At 39.4% G+C, this 26,742-nt stretch overlaps 1 protein-coding gene across 1 annotated transcript; it reads left to right on the top strand.

Annotated features, from left to right (window-relative positions):
• The first annotated feature begins 1,854 nt into the window (after positions 1-1,854).
• HSD17B3 (hydroxysteroid 17-beta dehydrogenase 3) lies at positions 1,855-26,368 on the top strand. The gene is made up of 11 exons (XM_065860732.2): positions 1,855-2,152; positions 4,206-4,252; positions 10,317-10,392; positions 16,747-16,854; positions 17,570-17,637; positions 18,602-18,637; positions 20,830-20,864; positions 21,877-21,958; positions 23,602-23,667; positions 25,071-25,220; positions 25,912-26,368. The coding sequence occupies exons 1-11, from the start codon at positions 1,855-1,857 to the stop codon at positions 26,020-26,022; spliced, it is 1,077 nt and encodes a 358-aa protein (XP_065716804.1). The 3' UTR covers positions 26,023-26,368.
• Positions 26,369-26,742: the final 374 nt, after the last annotated feature.

Below are 26,742 nucleotides of genomic sequence, written 5' to 3'. Positions count from 1 at the left end.
GCAGTGGATATGGTCTGCCTTGATTTCAGTAAAACATTTGACACAGTCTCCCACAGCATCCCTGCTCCCAAACTGAGGAAATGTGGTCTGGATGATTGGGTAGTGAGGTGGACTGTGAACGGTGGCTAAAAGAAAGAAACCAGAGAGTTGTGGTCAATGGGGCAGAGTCTAGTTGGAGGCCTGTATCTAGTGGAGTCCCTCAAGGGTCGGTACTGGGACCAGTACTATTCAATATGTTCATCAATGATTTGGACGAGGGAATTGAGTGCACTGTCAGCAAGTTTGCTGATGACACCAAGCTGGGAGAAGGGGCTGACACGCCAGAAGGCTGTGCTGCCATCCAGCAGGACCTGGACAGGCTGGAGAGTTGGGCGGGGAAAAATGTAATGAAATATAACAAGGGCAGGTGTGGAGTCTTGCATTTGGGTAGGAACAACCCCAGGTTCCAGTATGAGTTGGGGAATGACCTATTAGAGAGTAGTGTAGGGGAAAAGGACCTGGGGGTCCTGGTGGACAGCAGGATGACCATGAGCCAGCACTGTGCCCTTGTGGCCAGGAAGGCCAATGGCATCCTGGGGTGTATTAGAAGGGGGGTGGTTAGTAGGTCAAAAGAGGCTCTCCTTCCCCTCTACTCTGCCCTGGTGAGACCACACCTGGAATATTGTGTCCAGTTCTGGGCTCTTCAGTTCAAGAATTACAGGGAAGTGCTGGAGAGAGTCCAGCACAGGGCAACAAAGATGATTAAGGGAGTGGAGCATCTCCCTTATGAAGAAAGGCTGAGGGAGCTGGGTCTCTTTAGCTTGGAGGAGACTGAGGGGTGACCTCATTAATGTTTATAAATATGTAAAGGGTGAGTGTCACGAGGATGGAGCCAGGCTCTTCTCGGTGACAACCAATGGTAAGACAAGGAGTAATGGGTGCAAACTGGAACACAGGAGGTTCCACTTAAATTTGAGAAGAAACTTCTTCACAGTGAGGATGACAGAACACTGGAACAGGCTGCCCAGGGAGGTTGTGGAGTCTCCTAATCTGAAGACATTTAAAACCCGCCTGGACACATTCCTGTGTAGCCTCATCTAGGTGTTCTTTCTCTGGCAGGGGATTGGACTAGATGATCTTTTGAGGTCCCTTCCAATCCCTAACATTCTGTGATTCTGTGAATTTTTTTTAATCACTTGAAGTCTGAGTTTAATTGGTTTAATCTCTGACTTGCAGTGAGATGCTGTTTTTGTAAGCATTTTTCCCCTTAAGGTTTTGATCCATGTCCTCAACTTTAATACTAGTTCAAACATTCTTTGTTCAGAAAAGCTCAAAGTCCTGTTCCCTCATCAATATGTTACCGTACTTGTTCATGCCATAATTGCACCATTTGTGAAAGAGGCATAATGATACTAACCTCTTTATGGAAAGCTCTGTGAAAAGTTGTATAATATTGTTTTGTCTGTATAGAAAGAATTAGGTGATTCTAGTAACCTTTAATTATTTTTTCCTTCAAATTGGTAGACAAATTGTTTTTCTGGTCTGTGCAGAATTTCAGCATGAACTTGCCCTGGAAATGTCTGGGCTAGAGTTTTAACTCTTTGCTCTAAGAAGTAGTGTTGATGTGTGTTTATCCCCAAGGTCTGGAGTATTCTTATCCAGGGTTTTGGTTTAGACACATCTTCAGTCTCTATGAATCCTAAACAATGACAATAACAATATTTTTTTTTTCTTTTTGTTCTTGGGTAGTTTCCAGAAAAGGAGTGAAACCCTTCCTCTGAAGCGAACACCAGAAATCATTGTTCAGCTTGGATTTTTTCAGTAGTTTACAAATCTGGGTGTAATGTAGAGACGTTATTCTAATCTAAGCCCTGGATGTTCCTTGGAAAAAGAAAACCACGTGATATGATTAGACTTCTCAGTTCTCTGCCAGTGCTCAGAGACAAGCAGAGCGCTGGAAAGAGGCATTTCCCAGGGAGAGAGCGACTGATTCACACTAGCGTGCAGCGTTCTCTCGCCATGGAAGCGTTCCAGCATGAGCTGCTCACTCTTACTGGGGGTCTGATCTGTTTCTATGCTCTGGTAAAATGCATCAGATTTATGAAATATATTTTCTCATATATCTGGAGTGCTTTGCCTCAGACTTTCTTTCCATCGCTGGGAGAATGGGCAGGTAATGGAAACTTTTTCACCTTCTTCTTGTAGCTGAGTGGTGGTGGGTGGTCACGTTACTAATTGGGAGAGGTTTTCTTTGCATTTCCTTACCCTATCTCTACAATTTCCACTAAGTGTGGTTTGCTTAATTTCTTTGTGTTTTCTCCTAGTAACTTCAGGTTTATGAGCCTGAAGGTTTTGCATACTTGGGGAGAATAGAAAAATAGCCGGGTAACAGCTTTTGCCCCTGATGTCTAGATGTGGATTCTCTCCCCATTCCCACTTCTGATGTTTCTTCTCTACTGCAAATGCTTTAGTTTTAATAGTGTTGCCTATATCCTCAGTTTCCTGTTATGTGAAGCAACTAGTTTATGTTCAGCATATGGTCTCCCCTCTTCAAAGCAACTTTTCTTTGTTCCTGATAACGTTGCTCCAGTGTGTTTTTTCCAAATTGGTGACCTATCCTTAATGATATCGTTAATGAGGCAAATCTAATCTAGCCTAAAAACTTCAAAGGCTGCAACTTGGCAGTACTTTTTAAAAGATGCTATGCATTCTTGTAAAAAAACAGAAATGTTTAATAAACACCTCTTCTTCCTTCACTAATGTTTTTCTTAAGCTTGTTATGTTATCAGTATGAAGCAAGGGTGATCAGGTTCTACAGCTTCTGAGTTCCTGGGCTACAGATCTCACTGATGGTGGCATCTCATTAAGAAATCACCCAAACAGTATACTTGGGTTTTGTTTCTTTCCCCCACGTTAGAGACTTGGATGTGACTGGATTGTATATGTGTTTGATAAGCACATCTCACAGTGGATTAATAAATTAAATCCACCCCTGTGCAGAAGACCTGCCTGAATACCAGCTGCTTCTGAAGTACGTGATAGATCTCAATTTAAGTGAGGCAAGGACCTCCATTCTGTGCATGAGGTGTGGAGCCTCCTGTGGAAGTTTCTGTGTAAAATTCTTGTTTCCACTGAAGGTTGGGAGACTTGTTTCTTTTATTGGACCTTTTATGCTCTGTCCTTTTTATAAAGTCTTCTGAGCCCAGTAAAATTCACAAGGGTTGGATGACCTGCTGTATCAAGTGGCACTTGAGATCCTGAGAATCATGAGAATTAAAGTTGGCATTTGTAAGCTTGTTTCCAAAAAGGCACTTGCTTTTTTTCATCTGCAGGTCTGCTGGAAAGCTAAAGATCTACTGCTGCTTCACTGAGGGGTCTCTTTGTGAAATAAGAGAGTAATTGCTCTTCTGTGGGCAACAAACCTAACGTTTCAAAATTCCCTCACTCTCCCTGTGTCTCTTGCAATTTAGAACTCCTTAATCCACACTTTTTAGATGTTGACTAATTTTCATTTTGCTCCAAAAACTTACCATCTTTACCTTGGAATTGCTTGGGTGCTTTCTATCTTTTTTTCTTCTTTATTTCTAAGGTAATAAAGATTTTGTTTCTCTTTGTTTTTTTGTTTTTTTGGGTTTTTTTGCGTAACATTTGAAGTTCAGGGTGCTTCACAAGTGCTGAAGCTTGTTTACTTTCCTAGTAACACTAAATCCAAAGGTAAATTGTGTAGGGCAGCTCTTGAAGAAGAGCATTTTATAGATGGTGGTAAGTTTGTGATATTTTCTTACAGATTTCTTGTGTGAGAAAGCATTCTGTCAACTTTGGTCACCGGTTCGTTCTTATCTCCGACCCTTCTGCCACCAGCATATAAGGGAAAAACTTGCAAAACAGAATCTGTAAAAAATTATATGGAAGAAAATTCTAAGACCTTCTAGGCAATTGACCTTGTGCTTGTTGTTGATTCCACTGAAAATGAGAGTAATAACTATCTACTGCATCAGATGGGTTACTGTAGGGAGGGGTTTGCTTTGAAGACAAAAATGCTAAATGAAGTAACAGAGAGATGAAAAGGTCACAATGAAATACTTTTTAAAAAGGATTGATTCTGTGTTTCAGAAGAAGCATTTAGGCTGGAATGTTCAAGAAACACAGATGATGAAGATTAAAAAATTGAAGAAAGAGCAAGCTAAAGCAGACTTCCAAATGTAATCCTTATTCTCTTTCTCTAGTGGTCACAGGAGCAGGAGATGGTCTTGGGAAAGCGTATTCCTTTGAGGTAAGACAGGTTACTTACCCTTAAATTTATTTTAACAAAATGCCAGTTGCTACCCCTTCATCAGCCTCTGCAAGTTAGTAAAATATTCTAGGATTTAAAGCCATTGTGACAAACATATTCCTCTGTATGTGCACAATAGCATTAACCAAGTTCTGAAAGAAAACTGGTGCTGCATTTCACAGGAAAGTTGTTCATGCCTCAGTGGTCTCCTCAAACCAAGGAAATGAGTAATGCAAAAGATTTTACATTGACTGTCCAGGGTAGGAAGTCTCTTAAATTGTCCTATTTTTTTCCCAGTTTCTTATCTAATCTGTTTTTTGACTTTCAGTGGATTGGTCCAGTATCAACATACAAAATGTAATTTTACAGCCTTTACACTTGCAAACACATTTTGAAAGATATATCTAAAACAACAAATAAAGGAGAAATCTGTGTGAATTAATATAAACTACAAGTTATGGAAATTATAAGGAAACTTAATGGTTTAATTAAGAATTGGTAACTCTTAAGAAGCTGCAGGAGAATAAAGGAGCTCTGTGCTGTCCCTGTAGCTGCTGCTGTGCAGTTACTAGAGCAATCCCTTTCTATTGACCCATGATAATCAACAGCAAAGGCAGAGTGGCCTTGTAGTGTCTTGTACCAGCCTTGCTGTTAGTGATAGTGACTGAACATTAAATTTTCTCATTGGTGTATTTATCCAAAACTGGCTCCCTTTCTAGAAGCTAAATATCGGTGAAATGTGAGTTGTCCTCAGAGTTGAGGTGACCAGGTGAAAATCATCACCCTGTAATATGGAAGAGTTTGGATGTGGTGCCTTCAGCTCATAAGTTACAAAATATATCTCACATGAAAGGAAAATGAGATGACTTTTGAATTAATTTACAGGATTTTTAAGCTGGTCTTTTTAAGTTTATGTGTAAGTGTATGTGCTTGTTAAGCACCAACCTCAGTATTTTAATTACTGGGAATGGCAGTACAATAACTACTTTTGAAAGCACATTGAATGTAGGAAGTGCAGAGACAAATACCAGGTATTATAGTTTAACATTTGGCATAGTTGTGGTAAAGATCACAAGCTCTCCCGTGAGAGGGATGGGAAGACATTACCTTCTGTCTGCTCACTGAATTTCTCTAGTGTTGAGCAAATGGGAAGGCTCTGATGAATGGGATGAAAGTGAAACGGGGAGAGGAATCGTCAGAAATGTTTAAACATTTGTTTAACACCATGGCTCTGGGTGAAGTCACTGCACATGCAGCTTGCTGAAATAACTTCGTGCATGAGCACCTGGTGATATTTTAGCCATGTGAAGGCTGCAGGAACCTGTGAATGTCTAGATCAGAGCCTCTGTCATTGTTCTGCTTCCTTTGTACTATATGGGTTATGCAAGAGTAAGTCCTATTCAAAAGGCCAGCTATAGCATGCAAATGGATGCTTTATTCCATGAGGAAAGAAAAACAACCACAACTACTGTGTGGTTTTTTTTTTAATTTTTTTTTTTTAAACTTGGCTGAAACTAGCTAGATTTTGTAGAACATTTGTTCATTATTTTTGGCTTTTACAGGATGACTGTGAGCCATCTTTATCCATGCTGAGATGTACCTTCCTCCCCAGGTGGTCTCTTTGATTGAAGCTGTGCTCAGCTACTGCTCAGTGGGTGAGATCCCAAGCCCACACCACATGAGCTCATAGTTTGGCATGTCATCTTGCTGGCTGAGGTCGAAGCACACACTTGTGTGTGGCTTGTGGATAAAGAAATCTGGCCCTGCTGTTTTAATATCTGTGTGCCTTTGGAGTTTCTGGCTCAGGACTGCTGTCTTGCTGGTCTGATGTCAGGGTACAAAATTCTCTGATGTTATTCTGGCATAGGTTCTTCTCGTGTTATGGGCTGGTGTGAAGGCAAGCCTTGTTTGATAGCCGCAGTGTCTGTTCTTCTATAGTTCGAGCTCTGACACCAAGTGATTAACTTATTTCTGACATCCTAAGCTCAAGCGTGGCCTGATAACAGCTGGTGTAAGGGTTCCACACTTGTTGGTAGTATTGTGGTACAGGAGACTAAGGAGAGTAGTTCTTGTGTTTTACAAGGCTAATGTGATGTGGCTTTCTCTGCTTGGAGTTTTATGTGGAAATCCCAGTAGGTGGTTCATTGGGTAAAACCCAGCAGACTGAGGTACAGCAACAATTACAATATTTAGTGGTGCAGCACCCTTGTTTGCAGGGTTTATGGCTAGATACAGGTCTCTGCAAAGTCAAGAGTAGGCTGAGGCTGTGTGAAATGCTTGGCAGATGTCAAGTCTCAGGGCACTACTTTGTTGATGCCAGGACACAGACTTTTTGGAGCAAATTATTGTCCCTTCAGTTTACTGAGCTTGTACTGAGAAGCAAGCACACACCAAACTTGAGCTCATTTTCTTCTACATCAAGCCCAGGCTTCCATGAAGGCTCTGTTTGTATTCTAGTGCATCAGGGTGATGCTGAAGGACAGGCCTTCTTAGGCATAAAGGCCCTGACCTTTCAACTGACTGCTGTGATGTCTGGGCACTGGGATTTTGAATGTAGTTTGCTATACTTACTCTCCAAAAGCCAGGTTTCTGTTAGATTTGGCCCATTAGTTCCTGGGCTGATGGGGTTTAGACTCACCAGACTTATAAAAAGAAACAAAACCAAGTCAACTGTGAGCTGGTAGTCTGTCACATCTCTACTCAACTATTAGCATTTTGAGTATTGGTGCAGTCTTGTTTGTTCTGGTTTTCTGATGTAGTAACGACAAATGTGCTTTAGCATCTGTTACTGATGTAGCACCTCAAACATACTGGGTTTATGGATGAGGCCAAGCCACACTCTGAGATTTATATTTTAGCCTCTGCACACTTCTCGTCTGATGTCAGGGCATGAGCAGGATGTTGGTGGCTCACATGGTCACCATTTCTGTTATTGTTCATAACTCTCTCACAAGTCAGGCCAGTGTTTGTGGCTAGATCAATATTTTAGCAGAACATTTTGAGACAGGCACTGCATTCATCTGTTAATACAGCAGTTTCTCAAATCTTAAAGCTTTGTTTCATTTCCTGAAATTGTGAGTAGTATTACCAGCAGTATAATGGGAGCTAAATATGATCTGAGTTTTCCTGCTCCAGTTGTAAATGTATTCTAATTTCTCCACTTGGTCTTGGAATTATTCTCGGAAGTACTGCTATTCTGCTTGCGTTGCACAGGTGTAGAGCTAGCAGAAAGATTGCAGAATCTTTCTGCCTCATTGTCTCAGCCCTGGTCTGCTGGACCAGAAAGGGTTGTAAGTTTTTAATCATAGAGACCTTGCAGGTCTGAAACCCAGGCAGGGAAAGAAAAGGGGTGAAGCACCGAGGCCATATCAACACAATCCTGGAGAAAAAAAATTCACCCTTTTAAATACAGAAAAATTTACAGTGGGCAGCTACAGATTCTGTAAAGCATTATTCAGGATTTTAGATTATTACGTAGATGATCCGTGTGGAATATAACCAGTTTGTCAGTATAACTGTAGTAGATACATGCATGGTTTGGATTTAAAACCTATGTCTTACCTTTCATGAAGCTTTATTGTTGAAAAACTCACCTGAGCTGCAAAACCATGCTAGAACATGCAGGGTGACTTTATGCTAATTTAACGTAGATTTAAACTTTTTAACCATGAGTTTGTGAGATTCCAGAGTGCAGGTCCAGCTTGGTCTTTCTTCATTATTAGCCATTTCTGAATGCTTATTTGTCATGATTCGTTATGGGTCAAGTCAGTAGTAATGATCTTACAGATCAGACTGATATTCAGCAGCATTTTAGTCCTTTGCCACTGGGAGTCAGGATTTCCTAACACAAGCACTTTCATGTTACACAGTGGTGGGAACCAGGGCTTATTCTTAACATTGAGGGGAAATACCGTCCTCTAACGTCAAAGCCTTTGTATGTTCAGAAGATGCTTTGTGTTAAAGGCATCTACACTAAAATTTATGTTTATTTGAAATGTGGTGGTGTTAAGTGATTTAAGCTTTCCCGTGGATGGCCAGGAGATTATTTTCTGAGCACAGTTCTTTTGTTCGCTTGAGGTTGCATTTGAATCTCATGGTAGTTACAATGTCCTATTAAACGTATTTCTGAAAAGGATGCACATTTTCTATGTGGATGAGGAAGAAAAAAAGGAACAGTCAGGTGTGTAGCCCCTTTTGTCCTGAGAAGTGGCTGCTACAGCCTTGTACTTCTGGTTGGTCTGGTGTAGGGCAGCAAAGGAGAGTCCTCTCATCTGATGGTTAACAATTTTGTAAGATGGCCACAAACATGTGCTTTCAGGTGGAATACAATGCAATCTTAGCAAGAGGAATGCTTTTTAACTTGTTTTTTAGGAGGGATTTCTCTACCAAACAAAATACAGAGACACATCTGAGATGATATTGAGAAGCCCAGCAAAGCAGAACTTTGTTTTTATTTTGTATATGATGCAGCTGATATTTGGCCTCGAGTCTGAAGGTGCAGAAGATAAAATAATCCCCATCCAAAGACCCTGAATGGCAGAAAGGAGCAAGTGACCATGGAAACTGAGACCATGCCTCCAACTGGAAACGGCTTGAGTCAATCTCGTTGTGGACAAAGGGAAATCTGCCAGTATGTAGGCAATTAGAGTTTTCTTCCTGAGAACTTCAAATGGAGCTCTTAAAACAAGCTTTTGAAACCCCTGAGCATATGAGTCTGTGCAGGTCTCTTTGGAGCACCAGTCAATTATGCTAGAGGGTCTCCGAAAGCACAGAATTGTGATCGTGGTCTTTGTGCTGAAAATGCAAATGTTTGTGGCTGATGCATTTTATAGGTGGTCTGCCCCTTGTACTCTCGATCTAGTGAATTTTTGAACAAAGGTCTTTATTCCTTGACATTCCTCTGCATTATTTCAGAAGAGCCCAACAGAACAAACTGTTTCCCTCAAGCAGGCTTAAGGAGAAAGCGTTGCAGGGAGTCAGCTGTGGAAATGGATGGGTCTCCAGTGTTTGGCCTTTGCTGGTTAGTTTATTCTTCTAAGCAAAGCTGATACTTTCTGATGACATTGGCTTTATCTTTTGTACTGACTAATTTAGGTCTCTTTCTCTTTGCTCTCACAGGCATTTTTCTAGATTCAGCTCTATCTCTCCTTTATGCACACAACTCCTTTCAGCTTCCACTTGTTAATAAGTTGGTTTCAAAAGCTGGGGCTATGTTTCTTTCTCAGGCTTTGCCTAAAACTTTTTAACTGATGGGAACAGGAGACCTTAGGAAAACAGGAGAAAACCATTCTCTATTTGTTCTGCATTTGTTCTGCACATGGTAATACCGAACTGACTATAAACGGACTGCTGTGTTAAATAGTGTTTGCAGCTATAAACTTCAACTATTGCGAGCATCTTTGAGGATATACGTTTGTGTGAATGTATTTTGAGTTTTCATGCATGGACTTTGCCTTTTTTTTTTTTTTTTCAGTTTGCATCTAGTGGAAAAAAAACAGTTAAAATGTATCTATCCGACCTGCACCAGATTTTCTTTCTAATAAAAAATATAAATAAAGTCCAAATCTTTTCAAACTCTAGAGCTTTCCATTCAATATGCTTAATCTACTTCTTCAGGATAAAAAAATATGAGAGTAGAAGGTGATGTTGTAAAACGACTAGGAATCCATCAACATATTTGACCTCCTAAATCCGTGTAGAAATAAAAATGTCTTTCTGGGAAATGTCATGATGCTTTCACTCCTTGCAGAGTTTAATTCACTTGAAATAGACTCAGTTTATTTATTTTCACTCATATTATTGGAGTTTGATTATTGTCCAGTATATTTTTCTCGTAAGGATCCAAGATTATACAGTGAAGGAGATGATTTGGAAGACCATTAGAAGACTGATTATCGTTTGGCCTGGTTTTAATATATATTGTTTACACATCAGGCAGGTGAGAGGTGAATGAAAGTAACCTAAAAAAAAATTCCATGACTGCCTTTGTTGCAAAACTGGAAAAAAATAAAAGATTCTTGCCACCTTACTGTTTCCTAACAACTTCTATGTTCCTCTCTTGTAGCTGGCAAAACGTGGATTAAATATAGTTATGATAAGCAGAACGCTTGCAAAACTGCAGAGAGTAGCCTCTGAAGTTGGTAAGTGTTCGTCTCAAACATATCTTCATGTTTGGCAGGCTGACTTTACATGGACCTTGAGGTCTCTTGCCGTGGTTCTGTATCTAATAGGGTAGGGCCCCAGATATTACTACAGACATAGCCCAGATATTGCACCTCTACTACAAATAATTTCTGGTGTTACTGTGTTGATTGAACCTTCCTACTCATGGATTGCTTTAAAAATACATTATATCATTCTAGCAGTGCAATGGGTTTGATTAAAAAAGTGAATGTGGGTTCTTTACTCATCCTTAAAATCTGTAAATACAGGCAAAGAGAATGTAATACTAGAGCTGTCAGAGGAATCTGTGAAACAGTTTGTGCATAGGAAAAATAAGGTTACCTTTAGGCTAGTTCTTGAAACATAGCAAAGGAGGTGTAAAAATGAATCAAGGTACTTGGGGTTTTTTAGCTTGTTTATTTTTTTTGTTAGTTTGTTTTTAAAAAGGTTTTGGAGTTACATTTGGCTTTCAATAAAGCAGTTAAATAAAGGAAATTAGGCATTTACCTCAGTGAATGGCTTGTTTGAATACATTGAAGGTTAGGATTTCTTTAGGAAACAAATGAGTCTATATCCTCCCTTAACTCTAAAGATTGCAGTAATTGAGGTTATTCTTCTCACTGTCTCTTTTCCTCTATATGGTTTCTATTCATCAGATTCTTTGATTCACAGGTTCTTGTGTTAAGCATGTGTCACTCCAAGGCTCCAGCAGAGTACCAGGTCCAGGATACATACCTGCAGAAAGAGCAGGAACGTGGCAGACTTGAAGTGTGTGAAAAAGTCTGTAACTTCTGAACCTGCAGCTACCAAAATGAAGGATTGGACTCAGAAATTTTCTGTCCAATTTCCTTCCCCCCCCCCCTTTTTTTTCCCCAAGGATAAACTTATATTCCTTCAGGAAACAAGGGGTATCAGACAGAAAGCACCAAATCACTGAAGAGTTTCTATAAGCAAGTTTTATTAATATCTGTGGGGCCAATGTGACTACGGCCTAAACCAGCCCCTTCTAAGGAAACAGCCATGCAAAAATGATTTCTGTGGAAATTAGGTCAGCTTTGGTGTCATTGTGGCATTTCTTTGCAGCTAGATATTAAAGAACTACAATAATAGGAACCTGAAGAAAAAAAAAGCCATAGAGTTTTTGTAGTTTATTTGCATTGTAAATTATAATCAGAAGCAAAGAATGGAATCAGTAAGATTCCAGACACTAACATAGCTAAGCAAAGAAAAAAAAGTGGTGGAGGTCTGGAAAGATGACATAGTGTAAATTCCTCTGCACTATGACTTATTATGAGGTCGTCCACTTGCCACCTTCCTAATTGAGGCCACACTGTGCTGAGTTGTGTAGCACCACCTAATGAAGGACTTGCTGTGTCCTGAAAAGTCCTGCCAAGATAATGTACTCTGCAAATGCTCCTGCACCTTGTGCAAAAGTGACCCGTGACTGTTCACACGTGAGGAAGCCTCAGTGACTGCACCAGTGCTATCCACGTCAGCCAGGGTGCAGGGAGGTGGATGAAGTGACCTCTGGAGCTTGGTCAGGCTTCTGTGCCTTGTTCAGCTGGGTTGTGGGCCCAAAGAGTCCTCCCCAAAGATTGCTGAAACTGGTGGCGAATCCCAGTGAGATCTTTCCATTGTTTTCAATGGGTTTTGGCTGAAGTCTGGAGTGACTCATCTGTTATTTGTGGTGTCAGGTTAGAAATGAGAACATAACAAGTAGATGGCACAAACAGAAGGAAAGAGAGGAAGATACAGTCATGAAAAGCATAAAGTATCTGACCTGGAGGCCACTAAAATCAGCAGGGAGATCTGGATGTGGGCTTACGTTAAAGCTTTGGAAATGTTCCACTGATTCCAGTTTTCAGACTTAGGCTTTACTGTAATTAAGCTAATAAGATGTTGGGAAGGAAGAAAAGTTAAACTTACTGTGATGTTATGTGAGCAAAATAAACAATGGAAACCAAAAATTAAGCAGAAACTTAACCAGGAGGAATGTGCTGTTTTCTAAATTTTCTAACTCTTACTGACTTTTTCTTTCTAAACTCTTAAAACAAGCGGTGTCTATCTGTGAGCAGCTATTGTTACCCTGAACTAACAGAAAGAAAGAAAAATTTGTTGTAGGCTATGTAAATTTGTTGCAGGACTGGACACATTGCTCTTCTTTTTTCTTTACAGCTACACCATGTATCTCTTTCTGGTTAGTTGGCTGCCATAAATGAAAGACTTATGTCCCTTTTCATGCTGTCACATTCAGTTTAGATAGTGAATAATGTAAGTTAAAAGAGTCTGAACTATGGGTAATTTCAGACATCTCAGTGTTTGGCTTTCCACGTCCTGTGGGCCACAGCTGTGCCTGAGAGCAGCTCTCAGAGCTGGCGCAGGCAGAAATACACAGTAAGCAAAATATTTCTCTAAAGAAGCACTGGAACCGAAAACCTGATTTCAATCCACTCTGACCGGAAAGCTCTTTTAGAATGAGATAAAAGATAAAATAAGTCTTGTGGAGGGCAGACAGAGAGGATCTTCACCCCAGGTATACTGCTCATTTAACACATTAGTATGGTGATTGCGAAACATCGATCAAACCATAAAACCAGGGGATTAGAAATGATGAAATGCTATTAATGGCACTCCTCTTTTATTTCTTCTGCTACATTTCTGAAGCAAGCTGTACAGGCAGAGCTAGGTCCTGACTGAGAAGTTATACCTTAGCGTCTGTTTATATGACCAGGTTCTGTACTATTTGGCTGTTAATGCCAAACACACAGAAAAAGCCAATTCTCTAAGACTGTGCGTATATGTGTTTGGTTGGTTGGTTGGTTGGTTTTGTTTTGTTTTAAGAATAAATAGATCTGTATCTAAGGAAAGATAAGATGATCTTCAAAAAGCAGTAGAAAATACAGCAACACCAGTTCAGTCTGTCTGAGCATGTGGTTAGTGAATTTGGGCTTGCTGACACAGGATGTAGTTTATCCACCTCTCCCTCCTGAAATTATTCCTGTTAATACAGAATAAAGCGGCAAATAAAAAAAAAAAAACAACAACCCTACATCATCAGGAACCAAATATGCCTTGCTCCCACTACGACCTGTGAAGGTGCTAGTTCATTTAGCTGTCCCCCCTGCTACAAGGTTCAGTTTCTAATCCGCAGTACTTTGTCCTCTGCCTCTCATCCTTCCTCCTCCAAGAGCTAAGCAGCTGACAAGCTGAGATTACTGACCAGCATAAACCAGCTCACTTGGCACAACCTTCCTTTATCCTCAAAGGCTCTTAAAAATGCCTGTTGTGTGTTGCTCATCCCTTGAGATAAAGTGTTAGTGCTCAGGACTGTTTTCCCAATATGCACTAACAGAGCAGAGCACTTGAGAGCCTTGGCTGTTTTCTTGAGTGCTATGGTACCAATCTTTTTTTTTTTTTTTCTGAGTTTGTGTTGTCTGGTATCTTCTACCGCCTTTTGCCATTCTGATTTCACTCTCATTTTTTTCCCCCTATATTTTCCTGCTATTTCTGAAGCTGAACTATCTCATATTTCTTTGGAGATTCTTTTCTCCAAAACTCTTTCAAAATGTAGCCACAACTTGCACTTTATAATCTAACAGAACTTTTAATATTCCTCCCTAATCTTAAATGTTTTTATAACCTCTTTCTGTTGTTAAAATAACTTCTCATTTTACTCTCCTTTCTGCAAATTTCCACTGAATAAGAACGGCATCTTAGCCTGAGTACTTCTCTCTTCATATTCAAATTTAGGTGTTGTACTTCAAAAGGGTCTCCTCGTTCTACAAAGGTCAGTTCTTGTGTCACTCAGGAATTCATTTTGCTACCTCAGGTTTTCAGAAAATCTTCATAACTCTCTAAGCAGAAGGGGAGAGTTTCTGGCAGACTGCACATCCTAACCAACTTTGTGCTTCATCCTGATTTATTACCTTCTCAGTAAATTTCAAAAGGCAGCACATTATCCTATCTGACAAGTGGGATTCCCAAGCGGTCTGAGGTCAGAAGGAGTTAGATGTATCCTTCTTAATGATACATTTTATAACACATTGGATTAAACAACCCAGTTCAAGCTTTTAATTTTCCTTAAATTAATTTTCTCTATATTTAAAAAAAAAGACAATAACCTGTCCTGCTGTTTGAAAACCTAGGCTTTTTGCTTCTGGCACGCTTAGGACTTTTAAAAAGAGTTGGAATGGCTTGTGTCTTCAAAGGCTGTCATAAATCTTTGTCACAGGGAGGAAGAGACATAAGAACATTGGATATTATTTTTTGGCTTTCTCCTTTGCAGAATTGTTATAATTTTCTGAAGAGCTATCCTGGATGATTCAACTATCAGCATGATAGTTTTATTGTTTTTTAATATATTGTTTTCTTCTTAAATGAGACAGAGGAAATCCATCTGGAGTACTTGCTTGTTGGCTGACAGTGCTGGTTGCAGCCATACAGTTCTGTACAGACAAGGGGATGCAGAGAAAGTCCAAATGGTTTGTTTGATCCTCATTTTTATGTTGCTCTAGTTTTGGCTGCCCTTCTGATTGCCTGCAAGAAAGATGGCCACAACATCACTACACTTTTTAAGACCCATCTCGTTTTGTTTATAGAGCTCTTCAATCAGAAGGTCACTGTAGGTGTCTGCTCCAGCTGTTGCTCTGTTCTTTCCCACTCGCTGCATTTACACTCACAATGTCCTTTTCTTTATACTTGTACCATTCCCCCAGCCTGGGACCATGAGGGGGTCATTTGCCACTAGAGTTGCTTTTATAGGTTAAAGGTTCAAAGAGTGTTTCATCCCTTTCATACACCCAACCGCAGCTTGGAAAGAGGGCAGGAAAAAGGGCACTCCTTCCTTCTTTCTTCTGTCATGGAGACAGATGTCCTCTAAAACAGCACACAAGATGCAGCGTTTCAGATCTGGAGTCAGTGCATCGGCTGTTCCGTCAAACGGCTTGCATTGCTTGAGTAGAAATGGTGTGGTGGTCAAGACTTGCAGTATGTGGAGGGACAAGGAGAAGTGATCAGGAGGCAACAGATTTCTCTCATGCTTCAACAGAGGCTCTGTTTTGCTGCAAACCAGACTTGCTGGACCCAGAGCCAGCTTTCTGCCAGCATTGCTCTCCTGCAGGAGCTGGTGTAAGGGCCTTTCCTAAGTTCTGAATGTGTACACCAAGGGATGGAGCAAGATTTATGGGTGTAAATCAACGAGTCTGATTCCTGTTCAAGGCGATACTCTCTGTCACCTGCATGATAAAATCAGGCTCCAAGCAAGCAGAGACAGTTTCCCAGACAGGACCCAAAGCAGACTTTCTGCCATCCACGTGCACCTGAATTCCTCCCACTTGAGCAAGTCTGCAATCCGATCACCTATTGACATTTCCAAGCTTTGCCTGTCGCTTTTTCAGCAAACTTCATCTGGATTTCAGGTTGCCCATAAAACTTGAAAGCAGGTTTAGTAGCAAGAATTTACAATGTGAACATCTAGTTAGAAGAGACCTTACTGGGCCCCTTTAAAGGAGAACCTTGCCTTTAAAAATGAGTAAATAAGAGCCTTTACCTCTTTTCATCATGAAACTTCATTGAAAATATGAACAGCAATAAATCAACTGCTCAGAAAATGGTAATGTACAGCTGGGCTCCACTCCTGCATAGCAATGACACTGGAAAAATCACACACATTTCCCTTTCCCTTCTGTGTAAATTGACCTTGTAAAATCTAAGCTACACCCTCCCTAAAATGCCTTTTAGTCCTGCAGAATCCTGAGGAAGGATAAGTCTATGGAAGTGCAAATGTTAAAACAGGGGAGGAGCTGTTCGAAAATAATGCAGAAAATAATGCATTACATCAAGCTCTGTTTTTCCCTCCTCCTACATGAAAAGGTAAACTCTGCTTATTAAAATGTTCAACTTAAAAATTAAAACACTTCAAAACTATTCTGCAAAATTGAGCTTATGTAGAGGATCTGGCATCCACATTCACTTGTCTAAGGAATGTGGCAGTGTTCATTTATAAATATTATGACAACCAGGGGAAGAAGTCTGGTGTTTATTTCTGGACTTTTTTCTTATGAAGGACCAAATGGTGTTTAGATTTTGTGAGGGAAGTTTCATTGAATTTGGCAGGTCCTGAAAACAACTGGGTATTGGAAGTGTTTTGTTGGTGTTGTAATATTTCTTAAAGTAAGAAAGTTGAAACAATTGCTTACTGTGCAGTGGACATTACTAAATGAGACATCTGATTGTTTCTCTCATTACTTAATTACAGCTCTCTATCTCTGTTTTCTTTGTGTTATTGGTGTTTATTTGTTTTGGTTTTGGTGTTTTTGTTTGTTCAATTACAGAGCAGGCTACGGGTCGAAAGGTCAAGGTTATACAAGCTGATTTCACTACAAATTCGATATACGAGAACATTGAAAAAAGTCTGCAAGGCTTGAATATTGGTGTTCTAGGTGAGTCATGAAGGTCTGTTAATTGAAGAGTATTTTTATGGCTGCAATATATCAAACAGGGAATTGTATAAATGATGTATCATGACAACTTGTTTGCCAGCAGTTAAAACCAGGCATACAGCTGCTTAACGCATTTGAGCATTACTTATCATGAACAAGTTTTAAAAGTGTATTAGGATTCTCCAAAGGCTTCCTGTTTCTCTGTAGAATGGCTTCGTTACTGTAAAACCTCTTTTGCCACTTTATAAGCAACATCCAGCTTCTGGGGTGACTTCTTCCCCGTTTGGCCTCAAGGAACTAATTTTCACTATTTGTTGTTTTACAGCTGTGTGAAATTCTTATATTCAATCTGAAATGAGCCTGTGGCTAACATTAATTGGTATGATCCATGTAGCAACAATGAAAACATGTTTTTTGGGGAAGACTTTTTTTTTTGAAAGAAAATCATCCTTTTAGTAGTGAAACAAGTGAAGCAACAACAAAACACAAACAAACGAACCCCCAAACTGTAGCAACAGACTGTTTTTATGTTCCCCGCAGTCAGTACTGATCAGTAGTAACGACTCCAGCGAGAACAAGACTTCATGCTAAACAGCATTTCTGTTCACATACATCTCAAAAGCTTTTGGGTCTCAAGAAGTCGTCATTTGTTTAACTAGCTGTACTATGCACTTCATGTAGATTTGGTTCTCATCATTATATTTCCTTTGATTAGTTAACAATGTTGGAATGCTTCATAATCCTCTTCCGTGCCGTTTCCTTAATGGACCAGACGTAGATGAGGTAGGATTACTCTGTGAGTTTCTACTTCCAGTATAACAATGAGGAATTGTAAGTCCATTTAATAAGGGACAGATTCTGCCTCTGCTACCATCAGTGTGTATTTAACTGTTCAGTTGATTGGGAAAAATGATGGAGCTTAGAAGGAGAATATTTTTATTTGATTTTAATGCTTAGAAGACCTTGCAAGAGAAAAAGAACAGTAGATTTTAGCTAAACTGCAGCAAGCACCCAGTGACAGAGGGGAGAGCACAGCTGGCCCGGTTGTAGCAAAGATCAGCAGCTCCTCTGGCTCACGAGTAACATCACTTACTCCAGCCTGGTCACAGCCACAGCTGAAGTGTTGGCTTCTTGTTAGGGTTATTAAAACTTACTTTCCTTGGAACACCATTGTTTAAGGATGTGGGGGAAAAAAGAAAAAAAAAAAAGAAAGAAAAAATAAAACTCATTTAAACATAGTTTACTTTTGGGGGGGAATTAATTTACACATGTAGAATAGTTTGGCAGGATTAAGGGTGTGATCAAGTTTTTCATTGCCTTATTGTTGTTTACCTCTGTGGTATTAGCCATGAGAAGAACAGAATTTCTGAATGTATTACTTGCCAGAACCTGTCTTGGGATCCATTTAGTCTGTGTGTCACCATATATTACAAATCGGAGGTCCCCAAGCAGGCTGCTTCCCTCAGAGCTGCAGCCATAGGATGTCACCTCTGCTGCTGGTATGGCTTTTGCATGCTGTTCAGGGGTGGACATCTCTACAGGGCAGTGCGTTTGCTGCCCGCCCAGCCTGCCTCTGTCACATCTCACATCACAGGCACGGTCAGCCACAGCTGGGGGCAAGCAAAGCAGCTCCAAATGCAAATGACTTGCTAGAAAGCTTTTCAGTTGGAATTGCTAGCTCTTTTACCTAGATCAGCTACAAACTGCAAAATTAACTATGAACTTACTGTTTTCTTGCTTCCTGCAGGACCTCATCAACTGCAACATTATTTCTGTTACAAAGGTATGTGACACACCCGCATCTATGTTACATCTGTATTTTATTGGAAAAATACCACAAGAGTAACCAACCAGCTTTCCTGTGTATTTTCATTCAATTTATTTGCAAGTAGTAGTTTTAAGCAGGAATGTCAGCCTTACTTTAAGGACCCCATCTGTTTCTACTGCCTATGAAATATTTTGATCAGAACTGGATGGAAATGTTTTAACACAGTTGTTTGATTGAGACACATCATCACACTGCAGCTGAAATATTTTGCAAAACCATGTTTGTTTTTGTAAACATGAAGATTTGTTTCAAAATCAAAATCTTCAAGACAGGAAGATATGCAGTTTGACTTTTTGTACAGTACTTGCATTTTTTTACACAATTCTGTTCTGCAAAAATACTTCTGTATCTATGCAGGACAGAACTTAAAGACCTGACTCCTGATTCTGTGTTGTTACCCCTTGGTGCCGATTTTGGCTGGCTGCTTCCCACACATGAACAGCTAGTTTTTCATACTTTCCAACTCTGATTAAGATTTGTATTGCTGTTTGCAAGCAACATGGTAACATGAATAAGAGCAGAACAAAAGCTTTGTAGTTCATCTCAATCTTGGCTAATATCTTTCTAAATATGACATGAAGATTATCAACAGATTTTTTTTTTCCCTCTTTGGCTAGCAAACTTTACATCACAAATTTGTAATGCTACCTAATGACTTCAGATAATAAATCATGTAATATCAGTCAATTGAAACAAATTCTTCCATAAAGTAGCTTGGTGAACTTTCTGCTCCTGGGTTTTAATCTATTTATACAAACAGAAATATCTGCAATACCTGAATGCTATATAAATATGTGTGTCTTGCAAAAACAGGCAGACATTTGTACCCTCTCAGTCTGGATACAAGAAGGTTCTTCCTTTATAATTTCCAGCCTCACACATACCTCAGAATCAACCTCTCTGCTTCACCGAGCCCCGGGGATTCCTTTTCGCCACTGCTGCAACCCTGCCCTTTTCAGTCTTTCATGAACATTCATCCTTCTTCAAAATACAATGAAAAAATCATTCTCTTAACCACCATTCCTCATGGTTGGGTCCAAATTGTCTTTAAATCTCTTTTGTTGTTTTTTTTTGTTGGGTTTTGTTTTTATTTTTTCCTCTCCCTGCCTTTGTTCCTGCTAGGATCCTGCTCACCACTGCTTGCAGTGGGATGTTCACACTCCAGGTATTTCTGGCTCCCACATATGTCAGCAGGATTTTCAGCACTGCAAAAGCAGGATCTTTTCCCACATTTTCAACTTTACTTGGAAATTCCCTTTCAGCAAAGCTAATGTGACCCACCTGCACTCTCATTCTCTCTGAAAATGAAGCTTGTGAACCCCACGCTATTCCTACTACCCTTTTGTGCACAATGACACTACTGAGAAAATAGGGAATTTACAAGGAATCAATTAAGCTGCATCATTCATTTGCACTACTTTTCTTTACTCCCCTTTACTAGCTACATCATACTCTTATCCTGAGAAGATTCCTGTGTTATGTGTGTTTTTATAAATAATAGTATGAGTATGATATGTATAGTATATAGTATGATATGTATAGTATGATAGTAAGCACTTAGGCTTACTATGAATAATATGATTCAAATACAACAAACACAAGCAGATTTCTTATGGAAACATTTATTTAATTTCACTTTAAAGATCACAAGCATGATTAAGTCTTTTGTTAAAATAAGAAAGAATTATTAAATAATTAGCATCAAAAGTGATCCTAAAGTTCTTTTTCATAGGAGAAAAAAAAAATTAAAAAGTTGTTTAATTATTTTCTGCTATTTCTGATCCAGGTAGAGCTGGAGGCAAAAATGCAAAAGCATTGTGAAGCTGACTTTCTCCTTACAGTTATGACTTAGTAATGAAGAATAATGAAATTCAGATACTGTTGAAAAGCTTTGGATAAGCATAAAACACTCACTGCTTAGAAGACTAACTTTTGGAATTTTTGACAATTCAGATGCTTTGCAGACCATTAGCATTTCTAAAATGTTTTCCAAAACTTCGAATGTGCCACATTTTAGCTATTTGTTCTGTACACATATGGCTGGGGCTTAAGCAAGTGAAAAATCTTGTGAATAAAACAAGATGAGTTGAAAAATGCAATCAGGAAGAGAGAGAATGGATATAATTCATAACACGCTTGTCTTACAGATGACAAAAATAATTTTGAAACAAATGGAGCCAAGGTAAAAGTCATTTTTTATAGAACTTTCAATAGCTTTTAGCTACTACCTCCACTTTATTCAGTGGTAGCTATGTTTTTTCATTATTAACTTCTGTACTTTTCTGTATGTCAATCAGTATGATTTCTTCTGTTGCTTTTAGTGCTGTGTGAATGAATGATAGGAACTGACACAAATTGCCAGTCAACTCTAAAACAAGACAGAAAACATAAAATATAGATCTCTGTCCAGTAAAAACCTGTATGTGTTGCAGAAATAAAATGGTATGTGATGGGTCTAATTAGGCAAGAAACAGCATTTGAATATATGGTTGTATTCTTCTAAGAGTGGTAACTGTGCTTGGAATAATACTTTTCAAGCTCTGGAAATCCCTGACTACACCAGAGATATTAATTCAGCTATTCAATCAAAGATTCCTTTTCTCCTTTTAATACAAAGTGTATTTTAGTCATGGGGACCCTTAAACTAGAGGTTAAGGTCTTCAGATGGAATTTGTAGAAAACATTGTTAACTACTGCATTTTAGAAGCCAGTGAATGCTTTTTGTTTTGGCAACAAAATCAGGTATTTTTTTTTCTTTTCTGCTTGTTGCTGAAAGAATTGTTTTTAGTGATTTGTACAGAGACTTGTGAATGGGGAAGCTAGAAAAATAGATGCATGGAGCAGGAAAAAGAATGTGCTGGCTAATGAGCAAAGGGGACCTACCAGTTACTTAGAAGCATAAAATCCTTCCTCTGATGGCATTTTTCCTCTGTTAGATGTACAATAGCATGTACAATATTCCTGTGGTCCTGATTGCACTAGGCATTTAATTCCATTTATGACATTATTTCTAGCTAGTTTAGACTTAATTGAACCTAACTAGACAGTAAAAATTGAGTTTTTTGAAACTGTAGTCTGCAATATAATAGGAGAGCTATGGCTTGTGGGGGAAAAAAGTTGTTTTCCTCTGTGCAGGCTCTTACTTTAATACTCTCAAACATAAATTGAATATAAATTTTTAAATTACATTTCAGACAGAAAGGTCTTATTCTGAATCTATCCTCTGGTCTGGGTACTTTCCCTTGTCCATTATACACAATGTACTCAGCTTCTAAGGTAAGTCTTTCACATTGCTTTATAAAGAAATCCCCATCAGGTGTTTACTGTGTCAGCAATATAAGGCCATGTTTTCAGGACATAAACCAGTGTTGCACCACTGAAATAATGAAGTAATGTAAATTAGCACTAGCTGATAACTAAGAATCAGTGAAGCTATATAAATGAAATCCAGCTGAAGGTATGTCTGATTATTGGAACTTTTTTGCCTTTGATTAAATAGTATTAAACCAGTGCTCACAATCTGTCCTCCTTCTGGGAAGTGATGACTTTTACCAGGCTGACTTAGCTGGTTTACTCAAAACTGTAGATGTAAGAAAGTGCTAGATTTTGCTTATTGAACCAAGAATAAAATTCCTGGTAGGTGCATGGTGAGTTGCTTGTCTGCATAGGTTTCACCTTGAAATTTTGCTCTGAATTAAAACCCCAGAGCTTAGAAAAATGAGGAGTGAGTGATTTTTGCTGAAACTCCAGAAGCAACTTGCTCAGCTCAGGTTTGCTTCACATGAAAAATACCAGCAATATTTGCTTGAACATGGCTGAAGATCAGCTTGGTAAGAAAAAGCTAGTTATTCTTGGTAAGAAAATATATTTTTCCATTTCATTTTTCTCTTTTTAACCTAAGATTCCTATTACTCAAAACCTGAACTACACTGAAACCAGACAATTTTAGTTCCTAAAAAAAGTTTAGTTAACATTATTTCAAAGTGATATGGTACGTTGCTTGTATTACTTTGACTTTTTTCATTTTTGGGTATCTTTTATGTTTATTTCTTTTTAAATGGACTGGTTTTTTGCACTGCCCTGAATGGAGGCTATTTTACTTGTCAGCACACTGATGTTTCATGCAATATCACAATACTATTGCTACTTAAATTGTAAGACCTGTCAAATGATGGCTTTGAATAGCTGTCATTTTTTTCTCCTTAGTAGGACTTTTTTGTTTCTAATTACAGGACGATGGTTCAATGTTGTCAAGTTTCTGAATAGTTCTCAAAGATCTGACCCCTAGAATCAATCTTAAACTCAACATTTAAACAGAGAAGTTAGTATATATGTACTCCTGGTGTGGAGAAAACCTTACATAAACCTTAAATGCTGAAGCTACAAATTCCCCATATTCCACCTAAATTCCCAAATGCATTACTTTGAAAATCATGTTTGTAGGCTATGCTGATAGGTATAGACTGAAGGCATGAGTTGTATCTCACACCCCTTTTTATTGCAAGAAAAGCAACAGTGTAAGCCTTGAGCTGTGAGGGCAGGTGTCAGCCAGAGATGAGAGCCACATGCAACAATAGCTAAAATAAATGGGAGTCCAGTAATTATGTCTTTGCATTTTCATAAATGTGACAAAGCTTTCTGTCTGCTCCTCAGAAGTACTTGTTTCATTTCTGGCTTGGGCCAATGCCAGGCTCCATCTGTTCTGGTGCAGATAAAGAGTCAATCTTGCCATTATTCCTGTGCACCAGCAGAAACTGCATAGTGAAAAGTTAGTTTCTATGTTTTCCACCACTGCAGTATGCCTTAGGTTGTATGGTGCTTGGCTATTTTTGCTGAAGTCCTGTTCGCACATATTTGTGAACATATGTGAAAGTATTTACTTTCCTATGCTAATTTTATTTTGTTTAATTTTATTCCAGGCTTTTATAAGCACTTTCTCGAAAGCACTACAAGCAGAGTATAAGGAAAAGGGAATTATCATACAGGTGATGCTACATCTTGCCATATTTGCCTTCATTTTAACAAATCCTTCAAGAAAATCTGAGATGCCTAAATCTGTACAGTGTAGCTGTCTTTGGTGAAGTCCTGGGTGACCCTGTCAAAGCTTTGTCTTCACCTCGTATGCAGCTTTTTTCCTTAGTACCATTACTTACTACACATGCTGCCTTAGTCCACTGCAAATATCTGTTATAACAATAGAATAATGAAATAGTTTGGGGTGGAAGGCACCTTCAAAGTTCATCTAGTCCAAACCTCCTGCAATGAGCAGGGACATCTTCAACTAGATCAGGTTGCTCAGAGCCCTGTCCAGCTTGGCCTTGAACGTCTTCAGGGATGGGGCATCTACTGCCTCTCTGGGCAACCTGTGCCAGTGTTTGACCACCCTCATTGCAAACAATTTCTTCCTCATGTCTGGCCTGAGCCTCCCCTCCTTAGTTTAAAACCATCACCCTTTGTCTTGCTGTAACAGGCCCTGCTGAAAAGTCCATCCCCATCTTTCTTATTGGCCCCTTTTAAGTACTGTAAGGCCACAATAAGCTCTCTCTTCTCTTCTCCAGTCTGAACAACCCTAACTCTCTCAGCCTGTCCTCACAGCAGAGCTGTTCCAGCCTCTGATCGTTTCTGTGGCCTCCTCTGGCCCCTCTCCAACAGGTCCATGTGTCTCCTGTACTGAGGGCTCCAGAGCTGCACACAGTACTCCAGGTGGGGTCTCACCAGAGCAGAGCAGGGGGCAGAATCACCTCCCTCGACCTGCTGGCCAAGCTGCTTTTGATGCAGCCCAGGATATGATTTGCCTTGTGGACTGCAAGTGCACATTGCTGGCTCGTGTCCTCCTTGTTGTCTACTAGTATCTCCAAGTCCTTCTCAGCAGAGCTGCTCTCAATCCCTTAATCCCCCAGCCTATATTGATACCTGTGATTGCCCTGACTTGGGTGCAGGACCTTGCACTTGGCCTCGTTGAACCTCATGAGCTTTGCTTGTGCTCACTTCCTGAGCTTGTCCAGGTCCCTCTGGATGGCACCTTGTCCCTCAGGCATGTCAACTGCACCACTCAGCTTGGTCTCATCCGCAAACTTGCTGAAGGTTCACTTGGTCTCCCTGTCTGTGTCATTTATGAAGATATTAAACAGTACTGGCCCCAATACGGACCCATGAGGGACACCACTTGTCACTGGTGTCCATCTAGATATTATGCCGTTGACCATTACTCTCTGGGTGTGACCATCCAGCCAGTTCCTTATCCACCCAACAGTCCACCCATCAAATCCATACCATACAAATACCATACGAACCCATAATTTGTAAGATGCTTTGGGATTCTTCAAAGTGAATGGCCTTATGTAAACGTTAGAGGACATTAAACTGTTATTATGATTTCTTATTTTAGGTAGTGGCTCCTTATGGTGTTTCTACTCCAATGACGATGTACCAAAAACCCGGTCTTATTACCAAGACGGCGGAAGAGTTTGTTAGTGAATCACTGGATTATGTCACCTTTGGAGATGAGATTTTTGGATGTTTAGCCCATGAAATGCTGGTAAGTGAATTTGGTAGCATGTAAATGTGTCTCAAAGGCTGAATCAAGGCTGTCTGGGCTCAGCAGGTTCTTTTGCCTGATTGCAGAGAACTTAAGGTTGGGCATCAAACAAAAAACAGTTTGTTAAGGTTGTTAAGGCTAACATGGCACTGGTAAACTACAAAGGGAGGAATACACAGTTAAAGCATAGTGGTATCAGCACAGTGTGGCTTTCTGCACTTTCGTGTCTTGAGCTGAACTCAGTTTTATATCTGCTTAGTCTTTATCCTTTCTCCATCTGCCTGTTTTCATGATCTTATTATGAACATTTCTGAGACCCATACTCCTTTACAGAAATTGGCCACCAGATTCAAAAATTATTAGTGGAGAAGGGGAAGGACATAAAAACAGACTGCACTATCATATAAACATCATTTATTTAGGACATCAAGCTAACAAAATAGAATAAATATTTATACATGGCAGCTGTTAATGATGAGCATTAAATGAAAGTGTAGGGAAGAGAAAAAAATTGCTGAAAACTGAGAGTAACAAACATTTCACTCTAAGAGAAAAGTACATACTGAAAGTATGAAATAAAAGCTTTTGCATTTACTGTTTTCTATGACCTTTCTGAACTCTCAGTTAATTTCTTTCAAGAGGTTTCTATAACCCTTTGCTTTTGTATTGTTTTTGCTTGATTATTCTGAAGGCATGTGTCCTGCGGTTCGTCCCTTTGTGGGTATTACACAGCGACAGACTTCAAGAAGCAGTCCTGCATGCATTTACCAGTTATCTGAAGAAGAGGTGGAGGAACCCGTAGCAGAATCATTTTTTTTCGGAAGATATGCAATGGGAAATCCCAACAGGATGCCTCTTATTGTGTCTCTGTATGAGTCAATGTGAAGGGAAACAAATCAGTTTGATTGGATTACATCTAAATGACCTATGAAGCAATAAGTGATCTGATCAAATTAATCTATTAAGTAAATTCATTCCTGTCTCTTTCCAAAGATCATAGATTTTGCTAGAGCTGTTTCAGTGAATTTTGTGAACCTTAGATACGTTCTAAGAAATTTATGTTACTATTTTAACATAAGCTTGGAGGCCACAAATATTTACACTTACTTGATATTCGTGAATAAAAAATAATTTGCTTAATTTCCAAACTTGTTCACAGTGTATTTTGATGCTTTCAGTGACTGTTTTGTGTCTTTCATTTCTTCTTCTTTTTCTGTGCCCCACCTCCAAAAAAAAAACCAAAAAACAACAACAACAACCCCACAAAACAAAACAACCCCACAAACATTTATTTTATATAAATTTAAGAGGATAAGCTCCAATTCATATATAATGGCATGATTCAGGAATTTGGTGAAAACACAAGCAAACATGGATCTTGAAAAAATTATGTCAGTGTCAACATCATCGTTTCTCTCTTGAGATGGGATTTTAAAGGAGTCTTTTGACTATGCTGGAAATGAAATCCTGTCTTTAAATAAAAATAATATCTGAGCCATACTCCTGAAGGACAGCAGAAGAA

Source organism: Patagioenas fasciata, chromosome Z, assembly GCF_037038585.1.
Source record: "Patagioenas fasciata isolate bPatFas1 chromosome Z, bPatFas1.hap1, whole genome shotgun sequence".
NCBI lineage: Eukaryota > Metazoa > Chordata > Aves > Columbiformes > Columbidae > Patagioenas > Patagioenas fasciata.
The sequence above is the reverse complement of the archived record's forward strand: the minus strand, read 5'-3'. Positions and strand labels throughout refer to the sequence as shown.

Coding starts and splice junctions, on each gene's coding strand:
- HSD17B3 (XM_065860732.2), top strand. CDS start 1,855: ATGTTCCTTGGAAAAAGAAAACCACGTGATATGATTAGACTTCTCAGT. Junction 17,638..18,601: donor ATGGACCAGACGTAGATGAG/GTAGGATTACTC, acceptor TGCTTCCTGCAG/GACCTCATCAACTGCAACAT. Junction 23,668..25,070: donor AAAAGGGAATTATCATACAG/GTGATGCTACAT, acceptor TTCTTATTTTAG/GTAGTGGCTCCTTATGGTGT.